Source organism: Motacilla alba, chromosome Z (genome assembly GCF_015832195.1).
Source record: "Motacilla alba alba isolate MOTALB_02 chromosome Z, Motacilla_alba_V1.0_pri, whole genome shotgun sequence".
Taxonomy (NCBI): Eukaryota; Metazoa; Chordata; class Aves; order Passeriformes; family Motacillidae; genus Motacilla; species Motacilla alba.
The window spans coordinates 60551078-60571413 of record NC_052046.1 but is presented as its reverse complement, the minus strand read 5'-3'; the positions used below and the strand labels follow the sequence as shown (position 1 = coordinate 60571413).

The window sequence follows — 20336 nt, the reverse complement described above, 5'->3', positions numbered from 1 at the left end:
CAAGTCTTTATACAGCTATTCTGTATTTAAACACATGCAAGTGGTTTTTTTCAGCAGCCTCATTATGATGTTTGGAAAATGACATTTCATCATCATTTAGACTTAATTATTCACATCTTAACAGAGTAGTCAATGTTTATGTAATGCAGCTTGCACTATATTCTGATTAATCTTTTTCACACATGTAACCTACAGGTATAAATTAAAAACTTAACTCTTGCTTAGTGAGTATAGAAGTAACCCTCATGGTGACTAACCAGTAATCAAAATCTTGTTTCAAACAAATCCAAATGTTCTTACTAATAAATAATCTTTCATATTATTCAGTTGGGGTTTTTTTTGTTGGTTTTCTTTTTTTTTTTTTTTTTTTTTGGTTTTGTTTTGTTGGGTTTTTTTTTTTGTTTTGTTTTGTTTGGGTTTTTTTTTCCCCAAACATAAGAAATGCTTTGGAAAGGCTTTTTAAGCCTTAAACCATCAAGAGAGTTTCTGTCAGGTATGCTCCTTGGAGATCTAAGTCCTTCCTTCTGAGTTTGATACAGAATTCTTTTAGTACTGTTGGGTAACTACTTCCCAAGTGTAGCACTTTGTATCAAAATGAAATGGTTACTTGCATAAGGAAGAAGTCATAGTATCTGGACTGGCAGGATATCAGACATGATCTCCCATATAATTTTTGTACCTCATTTGGTGGAGGGGTGGACAATTTGATGGGTGTAAGTCTGGCTGGAACAGAAGTGTAGTGCTTAGTGTTTTGTACCCGACCAAAAGCTGTGGACAAACATGTTTTTCCAGGGCCTGTCTGGGTGCCTTGTTTTGTCTAGTGTCTGTGAATAACTCTGGAAGAAGAGAGAGAGCACCATCATCAGTTTTGTGAGTAACACCAAACCATGTGGCCTGAGCACATGGGCTTAGGGGCAGGAGGTGGAGCTCTGCAGGAACTCATGAGGAAAGGGGCCAAGCAGAACCCTGACAAAATTCAGCAAAGGCAGGTACAAAGTCCTGCATCCAGGACACTGCTTCCAACAGTGCAGGCTGAGGATTGACCAGCAAGGAAGAAACTCTGGGGAGAACCAGTCTACAGCCAGCTAAACACCATCCAGCATGTGGCCACTAACATCCTGAGCCATATTAACAGGAGGGTAGCCACTACATCAGGGAAAACAGTTATCCCTTTGTATTAGGCACTTCTTAGGCCACATCTGTCTGCTGTGGCCAGTACTGGGCCCTCCAGTACAAAACAGGCATTTACAGCTGGGGCAGGTTTAGCAGGAAGTGACCAAGATGATCAGGGGATAGAGAAGAGACACAGACAGATGGAACCATGTTTACTCAGACTGGAGATAAGAAGGGTTCAGGAGTACCTATAGCAGCTGTCTAGCACCCATGAGAAGGTTACTGAGAAGGCAGGGACAGGCTGCTTAGTAAGATGAGTGGCAGGACTCAGTAAGTCAGGCAGTGGAATCTAAGTGTTAGTATGTCAGAACTCAGAATGTCCCTCAGACATTCTTGCATGTTCCAGACCCAGGCCAGAAGCATCTGAGACTCTGGCATGCAGCCAGAAACCCCTGTGGCTTTGAATCTGACCCATGGAACAATTTACCAACTTTGCAGGAAGAACAAGAAGTCACACAAGTTTAGGTATTGTAGTAGAAGTAGTCACAAAGTGAAAGGAAGGATTTTTGAGTGCTGTACAGGGGGGTTTTAAGCCTTGTATGCAGGGGTCCAAGTTTTGTACATGGGGGTCAGAGGTTCTAAGATGGAGAGATTTGGGTGTGCCCTGTCCTCTTTCTTTCTCCTTCCTAGCCTCCATGTCTTTGGTGATGTTGGCACTCACAGATTGGTTTAGAGTAGAAAGTCACCTTTCAATATAGATAGTAGGCATTGGGGAAAAAGTATAAACACGTAACACGTAATATATGATATAAAAGATGGCACCAGCCCCCTGGGAGGGCAGTGTGCCTTTGTCTGAGCTGCTGAATGGGCCACAGCAGTTCAGGAAAAGAATCTTTAGATAACCTACAATTAATTACCTTGAGACCGGACAACAGAAGACTACTGAATCTTTCTTTGAAGGCACGGGTTGGAGGAGAGACTTTTCCATCTTTCGGGGTCACCCCAATCCGGGGGTGAGTCCTGATATTAGTAGACAGCTCCCTGAGTTTTTAAGACACAACTGGCCCTGAGCAACCCAGTTTGACCTTGCTTTGGTTCACAGGTTGGGCTACAGATCTAGATTCCAACCTGGATAAGGTTGTGATGCTGTATTTGTAAACAAGATACCCCATTAATAATGTTTTTTAAAATAATGCATTAAATACTTATCCAGTGAAGGCTAACATATATAGACAACACAGCTGAAAATTCTCCCTCAAAAAATATATACAATCAAGAACGCTTGAGGAGCAAATGTTTTTTATTTAGATATAAGTTGAAATAGAATGAAAGGTTGCTGTTGAATTGTTTCCTTTAAAGTAGCAAAGACATAACTCTTTACAAACCAAAAATGTAGAACTGTGATTCTTTATTTGGATTTAAATAGTGTTTTATTGCAAAGAGGGATATAACACTATCATTTTTGTGGTGTCACTCCTACCTTTAGTAAAAAGCCTAATGAATTATTCCTCCCAGATGGCTGAGCACTTATACATAGCATGGGTTGTTCCAAAACTCTAAGTTTCCTAGGAAATGTGTATTCTTCAGACAGAAATTCATTGTCTGTACAGCAAGCTTGTGTACGCTCAAAAAATTATTTATGACAAAGCTGAAACACACCTTATTTATAAAGTGAAAAATCTATTAACATAATTGAAACTCTAACAGTGTCATTCAAGAACTATTAATTATTACAGAAAGTTTATGCTAAATCACCATTATTAAGTTTTATTCTTTATTATATAAATGATTAATTGCTACACACACACTTCTTAGTTTTTCCCATTCTCCTGGTTTTGTGTTTACCTCTCTCCCCTTTTTGCCTGGGCCCCAAGGTCATGGTCTCACTCAGGTGAGGGTGGTGGGGTTATGGTGAGTCATCAGCATCTGGACTCCCTCACCAGGAAGAATGCCAGGCTTCTGTTGACAGTTTCTTCTTCATCGCTGTAGGGTTCACTTGGAGTTGTTTTTGTATGCTTGCTAACACAATTCTACATCTTGCTTTTTCTTCACTAGTCTGTAGCTCTACATTACATCTGAGTTTTACTATATTTAGTACCTTCTACATATATTAGTTTCTTTGTCTTTTTTGCTAAACCAGTTGCGTCCAGCTCCAGGTCTGCATCCAAGAAAAGAAAAAATAAATACAAGAAAAAGAAATTACCCATAGAAGACCTGTCAAAACAGCTCTCACAATTAAAGGAAGCAAACCAAAGCTGCAAGAAGATTAAATAACATTCAGACAGTGCAAATCTGACTAGCTTCTACTCTGATGCCTTGGAAATTCAGTACAAGGCTTATGTCCTGTTACGAGCAATGACAATACTTTGTTGGAGTCACAAGTTGGTAATAATCAAATACAGAATTTTAATTATTTGGAAAACATTTCTGTTGTCTCAGAGGTTCTTTAGAGCTGTTTTTGGTACTTTTAGTCCTATGAAAAGCATTCATCACAGATTGTTTAGACATCCCTCAAAACAAACATAAATAGGAAAAGAAATTAAGTTCAAGTAAAAGAGAAGTAACATAGCTGTGTTTCTGAGACTGTGTGAAAAGTCTTGGGAGGTTTGTAAACTAACAGAAATTCACAGAAAAGTGTTATCTTTTTGCTTTCTTGAAGCTCCCATACATTAGTAGGACACAGATCTCTTTTGGAAGTTTCTGTACTGACCTTTTCTGTATTATTTATCTCAAGTGATTAAACTATCAGGAGACTGTCATGTTCTCCAATCAGTGATTAAATGAAAATTAACATATCCCTGAGTACTAAGGTAAGCCAGTAATAGGTTTACATTTTGAGGTTAAATTGTAGCAGCTGCCCAGATCACGACATGTTTATATCTCTGAGGTGCCACTCAGTGTCTCTGTGCCACATCTAGGCAGTTGATAAAAATAATTTTCCTGACTCCAGAAATCCTTGAACTTCTAGCACAACAAGCTACTAGCATTCCCAGGGAAACAAAACCCCTCCTTTATGTCACTGGGTATTTCTATGACAGATAGAGCTTTCATTACAAGGATACTTACATTATACCAGCAGAATATATATGCCAGTGATTTTTTACAGAAGTGTCTTATTTCAGTTACATGAGAAAATTCTGACTGCCAATGGAATAATTTTTGGGGAAGACCATTCTCTGTTTTGTTCTCCCAGTTTTGTTTTCCCATGCCTTGACATAAAGCAGATACTTGCAAATTGTTAACAGATGATAGCAAGTAATTGGAAGTCACAGAAGAAGGACAGGATGGACAGAACTAAAAATACATGTGTGGGAGCTCAGGGGGGTACACAAAGGAAGAGAATTTAACCACAGAAGAGAGTTCATTCAAAATAGATGCAGTTGACTAGACATTTTTTAATGTAAATCTAAGACACAGAGTTCAGACAATGCAGTGAAAAACATGGTCCCAGCAGCAGGACCTGAAAGCCTTTCACACAAGCTGTCTTCACAGAAGAAGACACTCGATTTCAGTGGGAGTGTTCATCCTCTATCACATGCCATATCCACAACCTCACAACAAACTGTTATTTAACTACTACCCTGAAATTATGTCTAAAAGGCCTGTGAATGAAGGAAATGAAAGTTTCAAAGTTACTCCCTGAAAAATAGGAAACAGTAAGTGCCAGACTTCTTCTCCATTAATCATGGAGTTTGGCACTGTTTGTTCTGGAATTCCAAAATACCCTCCAGACTCTGAAACCCAAAGGAATTATGCAGAGACTTGACTGAATTTAATTGTTTGTAAACAGGAAAACAAAACACTGATTTATCAAGACAGTTTTAAGAGTTTTTTTGTGAAGTTTGGACATAGATTTTTTCAGCTTTGAGAAAATATGTATGTTCTTTATCTTACACTCAGTTTTCTCTTCGTTCTGCTCAGCGCATAATAGAAAAGAATTTCAGTTGCTCAAGCCCTACCCTATTTTCTGTTCTATTCTAGATCAGAGCTGCAACTGGCAACTAATTTCTTACACACAGAAAGCTAGAATTCTTTGATTCCACAAAACTTCCATGACAAAACTCTCTTTTTCTAAAAATACAGAGAGGTTCATCTGCACATGAACCATGAATAGCTCTAGATACTTCTGCCCATATCTCAGAAATCTTGGGCACCGCATATGTGAACAAATGCTGTTTAACTGCTGTCATTTTTTGATCCTCATTTTCCACAAATTTCTTAACATGCTTACTTTAATAAAATTTTTTAGGCTTTGTTTCTACAGAGATGTGGTCTTTTTATTTAGATGTATAATTTTTCTGGGTTTGATTTTTTGGCCTCAGCACATAGGTCTGGGAAATCCACAGCATCCGTACAGTCTGTGTGGTAAATAGATTAAGTGGAGAAGAAATTTAGGATACGGTATGTATGAAAAATTGGACACATAAATGTATGAAAAATTGGACTTGAGCATAAAGAGCAGTGTGTCCAGCTGGTCAAGGGGCATGACTGCCCTTTTCTACACCACACTTGTGAGACCCCCCACCTGGATTTTTGCATCCAGTTGTGGAGTCCTCAATTCAGGAAAGACAAGAGGATAGTCTTAAACTGTGCCAGGGAACAGTTAGGTTGGATATTAGGAGGAATTTCTTCACAAAAAGGCTGATTGGGCATTGGAATGTGCTGCCGAGGGAGGTGGTGGAGTCAGTCTCCTTGGTAGTTTTTAAGAAAAGACTGGATGTGGCACTCAGTGCCATGGTCAAGGCAACAAGGTGATGTTTGGTCATAGGTTGGACTTGATGATCTCAAAAGTCTTTTCCAGCCTAATAAATTCTGTGATTCTGACTCTGTGGTTCTGCAACATGGACCTGATTCAGTTAGTCTAGATGTGGGCCACAAAAATGGTTGGTGGGCTGGAATAATTTCTTCTTGAGGAAAGGCTGAAAGAGCAGAGATTGATCAGCTTGGAGAAGAGAGGGCCTTGGTGAGAGTTCATTGCTATCTTTCAGTATTTAAGGGGGCTTATCAAAGAGACAGAGAGAGAATTTTTACCAATAAATAGTGACAGGACAAAGGGCAAGGGTTTTAAACTGAAAGAGGGTAGATTTACACTAGACATAAGGAAGAATTTTTCTGCATTGAAGATGGTGAGGCACTGGCACAAGTTGCCGACAGAAGTTGTGGATGCCCAATGGGTAAGTGTAGAAGATGAGGTTGAATGGGGCTTTTAGCAACCTGGTCCATGGAAGGTGTCCCTGCCTACAGTATGAGGTTGACTAGATGACCTTTAAAGATCCCTTCCAAACTAAATAATTCTGCTTTTCTGTGATACAAAGCTTGCAGACCAGTTTATCAACACAACAAAAATCCTTATGCATGTTGATCACAAAAGTCAGCAAGCAGCTAATAATAGGTGGCTTAGTTCCTTCAGTTTCTGTAAAGTGTGCCTATGATGGGGTTAAAAAAGAAGTTTTAGTCTCTGGAAAATAATGTAGTAAAATAAAAAGTGTTATCATTTGTAAGAAAAATTGTCTGACTTTTGCTGTGGAAGGTGCTGTTGACTCTCCTGAGGGACAAAAGACCTTACAGAGAGAGGGATCTGGATAGAGTGGAGCACTGGGCAATCACCAGTGACATGAAAATGACACGTCAAAATGCCAGATTCTGCACTGGGATAGAGAAATGCCAGACACAAGTCTAAACTGGAAGAGGGGCAGCTCTGGGGTTGCAGAGAGGGCTCTGGGGGTGCTGGTTGGCAGCAGGCTCTGTGGCAGCCAGCAGTGTGCCCTGGCAGCCAGGAGGGCAGCAAACCCTATCCTGGCTGCAGCAAACCCCATCCTGAGTGAAGCAAATCCCATCTGAGTGCAGCAAACTCCATCCTGAGCACAGCAAACCCCATCCTGGCTGCAGCAAACTCAATCCTGAGCGCAGCAAACCCCATCTGGGTGCAGCAAACCCCATCTGGGTGCAGCAAACCCCATCTGGGTGCACCAACCTTGGCACTCTAAGGAGAGGACAGTCCCTCTGTGTCCAGCATTAGGGCAGGGCCTCCCCTCGAGTGCTGGGTTCCAGCACTGGGCTCCACCATCTCAGAACCATGGGAAGGTCATCAAAGGTGTCTGGAGAAGGGCAAGACAGCTGGTGGAAGGACTGGACACCATGGCCTGTGAGGAGCTGCTAAGGGCTATGGGCTTGTCTAGTTTGGAGAAGAGCAGGCTGAGGGGCAACCTCCTTGCTCTCTGCAGCTTCCTGAGGAGGGGAAGTGGAGAGGGAGGTGCTGATCTCTTCTCCCCTGGGATCCAGTGACAGGATGTGTGGGAATGGTTCAAAGCTGCACCAGGGGAGGTTCAGACTCGCCACTAGGAAGCATTTCTTTATAGAGAGGGTGGTCAAGCCTGAGGATGCCCTGGGCCTATCGCTGTGTAAGGGGCATTTAGACAGACCCCTTAAGAGCCTGCTTTACCTTTGGGTCGGCCCTGAAGTGGAGCAGTTGGGCTAAATGATTCTTGTACATCCCTTACAGCTAGACTATTCCATTCCAATAAACTTCTTTTCATGGGCACGTAAATGTAGCTTAACAACTGACATTGTCACACCTCCACTGTAATCGATGTTTCTCTTAAAGTAAGACTCTGGAAGCTTTAGTGAGTCTCCTCCTTAAGTACAGCGGGACTCTGTCACTATCATTAAGCAAACAGGCTGTTCCAAGGACCGCGAGCAGGACTCATTCCTCCGCCGTTTTCCTTAAGGTAGGCAGGGATAAATTACTGAAAAGTACTGCCTAAGGAACCGACTCATTTGGATGTGGGGGCAGTACCCTTGTGCGGGCACCGCGTTCCGCTCCGGACCGTCCTTACCCGCCCGCCGAAGGAGAGCCCACATCACCCGGAGGAGCAGCGGGCCGGGCTCCGGTTAGACGCATCTCCCGACACTTCCGCACTCCTTAAGTTTCAAGTGAAATCACGCAGGCTGGGAGAGCAGAGGAAAAGGCAGATGCTGCCACCCGTGCCGCGATAAACTCAGCCCGGCCCTTCTCGCCACAGTCCCGCCGCCGAGCGCCCTAGCCAGGTCCCGGCGGATGCGAAGCACGGGGGCGGTGCGAGCCCTCCCAGCGCCCGCCCGCCCCCTGCCCTTTGCCCCCGCCGGTGTCCCAGCGCTTCCTGTTCCCAACCACGTGGGCAGCGGGATGGCGGGCGGCGCGGCGGGCGAGGCGCAGTGCCTCAGCTACACGGGATGCAACTTCCTGCGGCAGCGCCTGGTGCTGGCCACGCTCAGCGGGCGCCCGCTGAAGATCCGCAAGATCCGTGCCAAGGAGGAGGACCCCGGACTCCGCGGTGAGCGGCGGCACCGGCGGCCGCGGGGCAGGAGGTCGGGGGGCGGCGGAGCTCCGGCTGTGCCCGGAACCTGCTGCCGGGCAGGGGCAGACCCCCGCTGGGAGCTGGGACGGCCCGGGCTCCATCTGGGCGGGTCCCACCGAGGAGCGGGGACCCAGCTGCATCCCGGCGTCTTCCCGTGGGTGCTCTCTCCCCTGAGCGCCCCGCACACCCGTCTCGGGTGGAGCTGTCACACGTGGGTCGCGGGGCTTAGGGAGGAGGAGGAGAAGGCGCAGGAGCGGCGGGGGCGGTGAAGGACGCCGGAACAGGGGGCCTGTCCCACACCCGCCGGCTCCTGCCATCAGCCTCCCTCGCTGCCCGGCGGGGTGGGGAGGGCGGTACGGGGCAGTACCGTCCCCGTCCCGTCGGCTCGGCAGCCCTGCCTTCCGCTGCCGAGTCACGCCTTTTCTTCAGAGTCACGCCTTTTCTTCAGAGTCACGCCTTTTCTTCAGGAGTCACGCCTTTTCTTCAGGAGTCACGCCTTTTCTTCAGGAGTCACGCCTTTTCTTCGGAGCGGGCCATCAAGGGCCGGGGCTGGCGCTGCCCGTCCGCCCCTCCCGCCCCGCGGGGCAGCGCCGCTCGCTCCGCGCCTGGCGCAGTTGGTGCGGGAGCGGCCCGGCGGGGCTCTGACCGGCTCGCTGCGTGTGCGGGAGCCTCTTCACAGCTCCGGAGCTGGTTCTCGTTCCCGTGACGGTGGCTTCGCAGTCGGGATGGCAGATTTAATTCCCTGTCTCTTGGGCCGTCGTTTCTGCCGCGTGCCCGTGCCCAAGCCTCGTGTGCTCCCTGCACTGGTGGGAGCTCACGTTCATGCAGTTTTGATAGGTCACGTTTTATGCTGTGATTTTTGTCATGGTTTGCGGAACAGGAAAGGTGAAAGAGGTGAAATAATTTATTCTCATTTCTGCAGATTTGTTTAAGGGAAATCTTTCTTAGCGAGTACCATCGTCATCCTCGTACAAAGCCTTTGGCATCCCAGGATGAATTCCATCATAACTGAAGTAAGAAAACAGTAGGACAGAGTTTGAGGAAGGAACATTATTGCGGTGTTATTTTTTGGGCAGGGACCCCCTAGTATAAAGTTCAGAACAGGGGTAGGTACTTCTCTGCCTCCTGAGGAGCCTTGGGTGTGTAGCTAAAAATTCTACTCAAAAACTGCCAAAGCATTCTTGTGTGCTTAACATTTACCATGATCCAAAGTATTTATTATCACTGTGGAGCATTTGGTGGTGGTGAAGTTTGCAGCTATTGCCATGTTGTTTTAAAAAGTGTTTGAATTTCCTTTTTAAAGTATGGGTTCAAGTGTAAACTATGACTGTAACAGAAAAATAATAACAATAAATCCTGATTTGTGTTGATAATTCAACACGCAGCTCTTTTTGCTTTTCATGACTGGAACTTTTGTAAACTCTGCTACTGGTGTTCTCCAAGAGTGAAATGTGTGCTCACAAGGAAGCACTCTTGCACTGGAAGATGCCCCAGTGCTTATAAATATAAACTTTGTAAGCATATAAACTGTCATAGTTTAGAAAGAGAGCAGTACCAGTACTGTGTTACTGAGGCATCAATCATGTTATGCAAATATTTACAAACTGTAAATTCTGCAGGTAGCTCTGTGGTTTAAATATCTATTACATCCTAGAGTCACATGTAGAAAGAAAAACCTGATTACTGTGTAAGAAGTAACACAGGATTATTGCTAAGGGAGTTCTGCAGCCTACAAACAATTATGCAGATGTTGTTGGCTCTTAAAAGTAACTGGGTTTTGAATTCTGCATGTATTCACCTATCTTCCTTGATACTGAGCCTGTAGTGTATTGGGATTTTAGGATACTAGCATATTCTTCCTGGGATGGCCTTTTTTCAGGTGGTTTTGGTTTGGTTTGGTTTGGTTGGTTTGGTTTTGTTTGTTTGTTTATTTTGGTGTGTGTTATTTCCTTTTTGGTTATGGTTGGTTGGTACTTTTGGCTTCATTTTGGGTTAAATCTGCTTGTCCTTTTCATTGTCTCTGGGTGAAGGTCCACACAATTCAGAGAAACTGAGGAATCATTTCCACAAAAACTGCTATAGTATAGTGAACACAGCAAGCAAGAAAAGAGGCAGTGGGATGACTTGTGGTTCTCTTGTCCTAAGTATATCCAAAACTGTTTTGGAAATGAAAAATTTTAGAGTCTCCAAACAACTAATTCTGTTTGTGGAACAGATATGCAGCAGCAGCATTTCACATCTAAATGTCCCCTTCTTTTAAGCTAACACTTTTACAGAGAGTAATGTGAAGCTGTTATTAACTTGTCATGCTCCAGTATATGGGGTCGTGTTTGCTATGATTTATCTGTTTTGCTTTGTACTGAGCAAAATGTAAATTGTTTTGTCCTGAACAAGAGCAATCTCTCAAGCCACTGTGGTCAGAAATGCCCACTTCTATTATGTGCTGTGTGCCAGGGAGAGGAGTGTGACTCGTCTCGCTGCCACATCAGAGGGCATCTCAATTGATTTGAGATGCCTATAAGTGTGGAGGCTCACATTAACATCTCTGTTTTTACAGAGAACTGCCGTTTCATATGTGGTGGCATTATACCACAACTTGAAGAGTGAGAGTAGCCTTACTGTCATGGAAGGCGGGAAAGGATAAAAGTACAAGTAAGGTGTTAAACTTCTAAGAAACTTTACAATTCTGTCTGTGCTCTACTCCTTAGATTTTGAAGCAAGTTTTATTCGCCTGATTGACAAAGTGACCAATGGCTCACGCATTGAAATAAACCAAACAGGTGAGATCTGGTTTTTTTTCTGCTTGGTCTCCAGGATTTATCAGTTTCTGCAGTAGAATATGTCTTTTCTTGATAGGGTAGGTGTTCAGATAAGATTGACTGAAAAGATCAGAAATGACAAAGTTGACAAGTTTTGTAATAATTGATCACGTGCAAGAAGGTGAGTGCTCCACCATAACACAGGGAGCTAAGGAAGCTTTGTTGCCCAAGAACTAAAATTAGTATTTTGTTAGGTATGCAGGATTTCACAGTGTGCAAAGGTTCCTCTGTACCAGAATTGATTTTTGTAGGAGAAAAAGATTTGCCCTCTACAGAGGCAAACCTCCTAGCCAAACTGCTTGTGAATTCATGCTTAGAAAAGTTTGATTATAGTGAAAAGCGTTCCATATGAAAACGTCACCTGGTCTGAGTTTTTTTCTGGTTTTTTAAGGGTTCTAATGATCTTTAGTTAGTAAGTTAGGCAAATGAGTTAGCATCAGATATGCCAAGACTCCAATGACCCAATAGACTGATGAAGGTTTAGCTTCTGTGGAGAATAATAATTGCTAGTATCAGCATATTGGAGATTGCTAAGAGATCCTTGGTTTTAGAAGAAGGGAAAAGGAAGAAAATGGTGTGCAGGACAGACAGACACTCATGTGTTGACCCATTTATTAGCTGCAGACATGTAAATAGTGTGCTGGAAGTGCTTTAGCCTTCCATATAATCTTCTGCCTCCAATTTGCCTCATACGTTGCTGCAAAGTATTTTTATGCTGTTTTAATGGCCAGTGTTTTACAGTGCTCTCATGTGGTTTGCTCCCCTGGCCCCTTCCCCAGGTACTACCTTGTATTATCAGCCTGGTCTTCTGTATGGAGGCTCACTGGAACATGACTGCAGCCCCAGCCGTGGTATTGGCTACTACTTGGAAAGTCTGCTCTGCTTGGCACCTTTCATGAAGCATCCATTGAAGATTGTCTTGAGGGGAGTAACAAATGATCAAGTAGATCCTTCGGTAAGTAATAAAGTTTAAGTATCAGAGAAGGATATTTTTTCCCCTTAAAATAACAAGATTGGGAAGAAGTTTCTAAAACATGTTGAATTCTTAGCATCCCTCACATCCAGAATTATCCATTGTTGCTGCATTAGCAAACTCTCTGAGTCAAAGAAGCACCTGCTAAACTAGAGTGTATCGCACTCTAAACTTCAGTTTATAATTCCTGTGACTGAACTGACGTTCAGTTCACGGCTTCTGTCTTCTCCCCTGCAAAGTCCTTTTAAATACATTGTGAGGCCCTGACACAGATTTGGTTCTCCTCTTCTCTTAGAATTTCAATGGATTATTTCTCTTGCCCCACACTTGTATTTACTCTATAAAGAAGAAAGTGTCCTCAAAATATAAATGCAAAAAGGAAAGAATCTTTCTCTTCTGTTGGATTCTGGACATAGTCATACTACTGCTGCTGTCAAGCCTTCTTTCTATTAGAAACAGGTGATTAGGCAATTACAGTAGCAAAAGTATGTAATAACTCTCTGGTTCTTCAGAAACATGCCAGAAGGTGTGGTAGGTCGAATGGCTGTGAAATTCTTGCCTTGGTTTCTATTACTGATCTGCAGTCCTTTGTTTTGTACCATTGCTGTTACACAAATGAGCTATGGGAGACGTGGTCAGAATGCTGAAGTAATGATTAGTTGTCACGGTCTTTATTTATTTTTCTCCAAGAACTCCAAACATAAACTTCTACCTTTGGAGAACAGCATGACTCTTTGAATGGTGATTGGATGCTGCCTGTCTTCCTCTGAGTAAATTAAGGACACATTGTAATCTGAAAATGTAACCAGTTTAAATGAATACACATACTCGTGAAGTATAACTACAGTCACTACATGATGCCCCGAGTCCTGCTTGGATTTTTGACTTTTCAGCTATGTTTCTCTGGTCATGTAAAAAAATCACTCTCTCACCTGTGGCTCTGTGAGACATCCCCATGAGTCAAGGGGTGATCAAAGTGGGTTGTACAGAGCACTATAAGAAAAAAAGAGGAAGTATTTTTTTGCTACCCTTTCAGTCATTTTGATTAAAAGTACTTATTGTAACTGGTAAGTACTAAGAATCAAAGAAGTCCTTTTTTGTTGGCTGTTTAATCACAATGGAGAACTCCTTGCAATAATCTGGAGATGAAGAGTAGTCCAATGTTCATATTGCTTTCAAGTAAATTTGGACACTCATCTGAGCAATGGAGTCTTGATTCTGGAAATTATCTCCTTTTGGGCATCAGTTGCATGGGCCTGAGATTAAATTGTTTTAGTTCAAATGGGTGCAAGAATTAAGGCTATTTTGTGTGTGAAGGGTGCTTGCACTTGCCAAAACTTAGACAAGTGGGTTGGCGTACATCAGCTGACTCCCAAGCTCTGTACGCTGAATGTAAATCAAATGTGTGTGAAGAGTTACATCTTAAGTTCATTCATAGTAGAGTTTACATTTTAGTTCTTAGTGACACCACCATAGCAACTTCAGTTACTGTGACTCAGCTCGTACTTGCTAACTGTTAAGTGGTTGTAACTGAATACCACTTCCTAAAATTGGTTTAACTGGCTTATGTCTGTTTAACTTGCCTGAGTAAACATTAATCCTGGTGCACACCAATAAGGTACTTAGAGGACTTCTACCAGTTCTTTGATATAACATATGTCTCTGCTGGTTTCTGAGACTAAAAGCACAAATTTAAGTGTTACCCTAATTTATTTGTATGCTTAAGTAAATGGAAACTTGGTTTTAAATCGATTTTGGTTTTTATTTTTCAGTAGGCAGAGGGTGTATGTAACTCAGTGAACAACTATTACCTATGCTTGCCCAAAAATAGGTGCTTGTGAATTTGTTTATCTATCTGTATGCTTTCTGCTTTTCAAAGGTGGAAAGACAAACCAGTGTGACTACAGTGTGGAAGTTTAGGTGTTTTACCTGCTGCTCTTCATGTAGCAACCTCTCTATTTCAACTTAGTGGGTTGTATTGGATTTGCATGGCTGGATTTTGTGAGCTGGGGTGTTCCAGAGGTGTGGCTTCTGTAAGAAGCTGACAAAAGTTTCCCCCTCATCTGACAGAGGCCATGTCAGCTGGCTCCAAGACAGACCCACTGCTGGCCAAGTCTGAGCCCATCAGTGACGGTGGTAGCACTGCTGGAGTAACAGCTTCAAGGTGGGGGGGGGGGGGGGGCAACATTGGAATAACCTGGAGCTGGAGAGAAGAGTGAGAGTATGCGAGAGAAACAGCCCTGCAGAGAGCAGGGTCAGTGAAAAATGGGAGGTGTTCCATGCGCTGGAACAGAGATTCCGTTGTAGCCCACGGTGAAGACCATGGTGAGGCAGCTGTCCTTCTGCAACCCACGGATGTCAACAGCAGAGCTTATGTCCACCTGCAGCCAGTGCAGGGTCCCACGCTGGAGCAGGTGGATGCCTGAATGTGGCTGTGAACCCATGGGAAGCCTGCACTGGAGCAGAATCCTGGCAGGACCTGCAGGCCTGTGGAGAGAGGAGCCTATGCTGGAGCAGGTTTGCTGGCAGGACTCATGAACTCATGGGGAATCCGCACTGGAGCAGTTTATGAAGAACTGTAGCCAGTGGGAGGCAAGTAGCAGGAATACATGTGCAAGCAGGGGAGGGTGACTTTTCTGTCATGGTGGGAGTGAACAGGTAAGCTGACCCACTGGGCTTTGTGAAGTCTGCTTTCAGCACTGAAACTTGGCTTTTGCACAGCCATTTACACAGAATTATTTGTGGGATGTGATTGCTTTTCACCAGAGACCTCCTTGTCAGGTGTATGCAAGGGAATATTGTGGATCTCCTGCTGTGAGGAGAGTAGAAGAGATTCAGGTGAGAGGAAGAATTTCTAAAGGACATCTTGTAGAAGGAAAGACTTTAGCTGAGTTCAGTGAGTCACAGGTCAGGCTGCGTTCCTGGAGTATAAAAGCATGTGTTTACTGTGGTGTTTGTTTACATACATTAATAGCCCTCCAATAGGGTGCAATGGAAAGCTCTTTGACAACTGGCATCACTCCTAAAGATGTGGCCACTTGTTCCAAGTGTGACTGTGCTGACATTATTAATATTATCCATATTATTTGGTAAGTCATTAGACACTGGAAAACATCAGCCTGAGAAATAGTCAATGCCACAACGCTGGCAGTGTTCAAAGCCAAGTTGGATGGGGATCTGGTCTAGTGGGAGATGTCCCTGCCCATGGCAGCAGAGGGTGGAACTAGATGATCTTTAAGGTCCTTTCCAACCCCAAAACATTCTATGATTGTATGATAATACTGCACAGTGTTATTACTGTGTGAGTAATACATCCTAAATGGGTGAAAGGAATGCTGCTTTGCTCTCACTTGTCAGGAAGAGGTAAGCCTTTGGAATACCAGCCTGGACTATTCATTGGCAGCCTACACTTGCAATATGTTTTCCTGTCCTGTCACTGGTGAGGTCTGACCCTGGGTGGCTTGTGGGACCAACCATGTGGGACTGGGTTAAGGCAGTTTAAAGTTTCTCTGTATAGTGATTATGTATTCAGGGGGTGCCCTTTGTAAAGTCTTTTTGAAGGGAATGGAGGTGGCATGCAATTGATAGCTCCTATTTTCCTTTCATTTTCTATGTATTGTTATTGTGACATTTAGATATGGCTGCAGTACCCTGTTTTAGAGTAATCATTCTTGATGTTTGTGTTTCCAGGTGTTGAAGTTTTTTACAGCTATACCATGGGGGCTTTGAGTTCAAATGACTGTCATGCTGATGTGAGACTAGTATATGAAATTTTAGCTTAGGAGCAGTAATCTTCAATCTTAATCAGAATTCAGCATTGTCTGTAGAAAACAAGACGTTTTTCCTGCTGAGTTTTCTTCCCACCGTTCTTTCTTCCCTGTTAAACTCTGTTTTTTTCCTTCTCCTTTCTCCCAATCTAGGCCCTTTTTTGCAAAACCTAACACTGTAGGTTAGGAGGGGCTCGATGATATGTGCAATGCCAATGGATATATAGGCCAACTGGTGCTTGCTTTTCCCTTTCTCAGGTATCCATGTGCTGCAGGGTCGCTATCTGGGTGTTTTGTTTGGTTGGTTTCTTTTTTATACCTTTGCACTGGATAAGGGATTCTTAAAGTTAGTTTTCTACCTTTTTCTTAGCTACTGTAGATTTCTTTAAAGATAAGTGATAAGTGATTTGCATTACACAGCTTTCCGAATAAGCAATGTTTATATATCTTAGAATGTTGTCATTTGTGGTAAGGTATACCATCAGCTGTATGATGTATCTTTTTAGATGCAACTTGGTGTTGTGCTGTCTGTTCTGGAAATGGAATAACTGCCCTCCCAGGGAAGCTAAGGGATGGGATGGCTGAGGATAGGCAAAAGGATAGAAAAATGGGTTTATAGCTCAGTTCAGCTGCTGTTTTGTAATTTTCAGTGAACTGCTTCACCTCCTGCCCAACTCCCTGGTTGTCTGTGAGGCAGAACAGCCTTCTCCCATTCTTCAAATACTGCTGATTGCCTCCTGTGTTTATTGCAAAATTGGAACAGTCAGTCTTTGTATTTGTTTGTCTGGTACCTCTAAGTATTATCTGGAATTTTTCTGAGGACTGAAAACTACAACAAGTCTTGACGTTTTTTGAGTTCTTAACCTACACAGTAAAGTTTTTGTTTTTTACTGGTATGTTTTGTTTCATGAGAAGGAGGAAGAAACATTGTGTAATTTAATTTGAACCAGATCAGCTTGTTGAGACTTCTGCCAGTGGTATTCACATGCTTGTGCACTTGCATGTTAGTAAAGGCTTTACTCCAAAAGTCGAATTTGTATAGTTAATGAATACTACTGAAGGGCCAAAGCAAGGTACCCTGGCTTTAAAAAACTGTAAACATTGTAAGTTAAAAGAAGTTAAGCATTGGCTTGCAGTTTTGTTTATTTTAATGTAGGCATTCAAGTATTTATACTAAAAACAACACCAAATGCCTTTCTGTAATAAAGGAAATATGTTGTCCAGCAGGATTTGAAAATGAGAAATACAACATACACTCATAGCTCCTCAGGTACCACTAACAAAATGCTCACAGATTTGTAGGTGAGGTATGTGCTGCAATTTTGTCAGTGGCTTGCACTCTCTTCAAAGCAGAGAAAGTGAAATTCAAGAATTATTAATTTTGGCTGAAGGTGTGGGAAGGAGGGTGCTTTTTATTTGCCTCCTCAAATGCTGTCTACCTCATAACTGTTTCCTTCATCTGTGTTTATCTTCTCTTTGGTCACGCTGTCCTGATCCTGTCTCTCCACAGCTCTTTGTCTTGGGTAACTCCCTGTGCTGTTGCACTGCTAAATAATTTATATCATGTTTGGCAACACTACTGAAGTTTCAGAAGAGGGAGGAAGAGGGCAGTCCCTGTAGTCTTAGGAAGATCAATGACAAGGATAATTCTGTTCAGACCTGGACCTGGTGAGCACCTGGCTTAAAAGGGAGTACACTGATGATCTGTTACCCACTTCAGATTCTTTTAAGTGCTTGAATAGAAGCTACCTATAAGCTTCTGTTTCTTAGAAACAGGTAAAAAAAAAGTTGTTGATAAAATCATCTTTCTGTCAAATCAAGGGCCTGCTCTTGCAGTGATGATTGAAAAAAAATGCAGTGGTCCTTGTATTAATTTGTTTAGCTATAGGAATTTTTTAGTAATGACAGAAGAATATTATTTTCTCAATAATGTAGGAATGTTCAGAGAAATGTTTCACTGTTCAGAGAAATAAGTATGCTGTTTTACATAATGGCATTCAAAATCAGATTGAGGAAGAAAGCCAGAATAGAAAATTCTATCTGCCAGCAATTTGTTCTAGGAATTTTTTTTTTAGTGATGATGTGTTGTGGTAGGCTAACTACATGAAGCTCTCTGTGCTGCATTTCTGTGTTTTTCCATAAAATACCTTCTATGAAGAAGACTTCTCTCTATTAGTCACCTCATAATTTAGTGATTTTTTAAAATTACTGACTAACCTAACTTCCAAAAGAGAGTCTTTTCTTAAAATTCTGTGTTCCGCATAGGTTGATGTCCTTAAGGCAACAGCTCTACCCCTTCTGAAGAAGTTTGGAATTGATGGTGAAAGTCTGGAAATCAAGGTAAGACAGGTTGTTCCTTTCTTTTCAAGCATGTGTTGAAAAGAAAGCACATGGGGCCATGTGCTTGCTGTGGGTTTCTGTCTCTCACAGATAGTTCATTGTGGCTATGAGCCACATGGTGATAGAGAGGGTAAGGAGAAAGTAGTGACTTTCCTGAGTCTCCAAAGAAGACTGAGAAACCTTTTTGCCTTTTGTTGCTTTTCAGTTCATTTATTATCTTTTTATTTCTACTTGTTCATTCTGCCCCATGCTTGGGGCTAAGAATTAAAAATGGTATCTTTAACCTGTTTCACCTGTAGGGGAGCTGGATCTGTAGGTAGTTGAGGTTTGGGTAGTTGAGGTTTGTTTCCAGTTTGGAAAATAGAGGAAAGAAGTTTTTCTTGAAGACTACAGTCTTCAGAGGCCCAGTAAATCTGGATACAAAACAGCATTTGGGTTTCTTTTAGGTGGGAGAAATGTGTGAAGGCTCTAGCTGCCCTGCTGGGGCCTGCTGGTGTCTTGCTCTGCAAAGGTTCACCCCTCACCCCCACCCTGCCCACAGCCCAAGTGCCGATGTCATTGTCCTGGCACTGTCAGCCTCTGCTCCTGTGACCCTGCAGCAGGGCTGGCCTTCAGCTAGCCACAGCCCTGCCCTGTCTGGCTGTGGGCCTCCCTGCCCAGACCCACTCACTGGCCCATGTCCTAGCTCCATCCTTGGCTTGGAATGGTGGGACTGGGTCAGGCTAGACAGACCTGTTAGTGGGAATGAGTTCATTCTAGTCACTCACATACAGAATATTCTGAGTTGGAAGGGACCTGTAAGGATCATCAGGTCCAAATCTTAAGTGAATGTTGCATATGGGAATCAAAGCCATGACCTTGGCATTATCAGCACCATGCTGTAATCAGCTGAGCTCAAACTGTCTTCTCAGCAGTGAGGTGCAATCTGCTACTAGAGACAAGTCTTAAGCCAAGGTTGTTTTCGTAAAGACGTTTTTGTTTGGTTTTGCACTGTTTCCTATTGAGAAGCCCTGCTTTACTTTACTTGAGAGGAACAAAGAAATCAATGCCTGCTTTTAGTTTTGATGCAAAATCCATTTCTGTTTTTAGGATGCGGTTTTCTTGCCTGTGTTCACATAATGCCCCTACTTAAACATTTTATTCTATGAGAAACAAAAGTGTAATTTTGGGGTGTGTAGGTACATTCTTTGTACTATTTACTAACCTGCTTTTTTTCCTCCATTATTTGTTCTAGATCAACCGAAGAGGAATGCCTCCCAAAGGGGGTGGAGAGATACTGTTTTCTTGCCCAGTGAGAAAGGTCTTGCAGCCTGTTCAGTTCACAGACCCTGGAAAAATCAAGCGCATCAGAGGAACTGCGTATCCTTTTTGTTTGTCTGTCTTTCTACTTTTAAATGGCTTTGCTTACTAAAAAGAAGTCCCCTAACTTGGAAGTCATAGAGGTGCACCCACATTTCTGAGCATGTATCTAGGTAGCACAGGCCAACATTACACAGAGGGGTCATGCAACTAGATTTCAGGACTGTGTCACAAAACTCCTGTGTTCAAAACATTGCTATTCAAAAAACATCTGTAGGCTATTGAATAAATTCAGAGCTATTTAAAATCTTTTCAATAGCAAGAAAAAGTTAAAATACCTTCCATCATATAATGGAGGAGCGCTTAAAGAAATCTTTGTGTGTAAATTCAGTAGTAACCAATGTAGTTTAGTTGTGCATTGAATATGTGACATCTGGCAGTTACTAGTTTAGCAGAAGTTAGATGGGGCGATAGTTTAGTGTGATAGTTAAATCTTAGTTCTGTTTACACCTTGCACCATACACTCAACTTTTTGGTGTGTTTTGAAAGAAAGTTCTTTGGCTCTTCACCTTTGGTAGTACCAGTGTAGGTGGCAGTGGAGGAGGTTTTATTCCACATGGAGATAAGGGCACAAAATACTCCTTCCTTTTTCAAACAACTGCAAATCTAGCCAATGTTTTAGATTGAT

At 42.9% G+C, this 20336-nt stretch overlaps 1 protein-coding gene and 1 long non-coding RNA gene across 2 annotated transcripts in view; one reads left to right on the top strand and one right to left on the bottom strand.

Annotated features, from left to right (window-relative positions):
• Positions 1–2524: 2524 nt before the first annotated feature.
• On the bottom strand, positions 2525–8086 carry LOC119695559. The gene is made up of 2 exons (XR_005255248.1): positions 7950–8086; positions 2525–3271 (listed from the first exon to the last, which is right to left on the bottom strand). It is a non-coding gene; the product is annotated as an uncharacterized LOC119695559 (long non-coding RNA).
• Positions 7986–20336, top strand: part of RCL1 (RNA terminal phosphate cyclase like 1) — a 32405-nt gene continuing 20054 nt past the window's right edge. Inside the window, exons 1-5 of the mRNA XM_038124323.1 lie at positions 7986–8426; positions 11159–11230; positions 12049–12224; positions 18275–18349; positions 19584–19708. Of these exons, the coding sequence (XP_037980251.1) occupies positions 8171–8426; positions 11159–11230; positions 12049–12224; positions 18275–18349; positions 19584–19708 (704 nt within the window). The 5' untranslated portion in view covers positions 7986–8170. The remainder of the gene's footprint in view (positions 8427–11158; positions 11231–12048; positions 12225–18274; positions 18350–19583; positions 19709–20336) is intronic.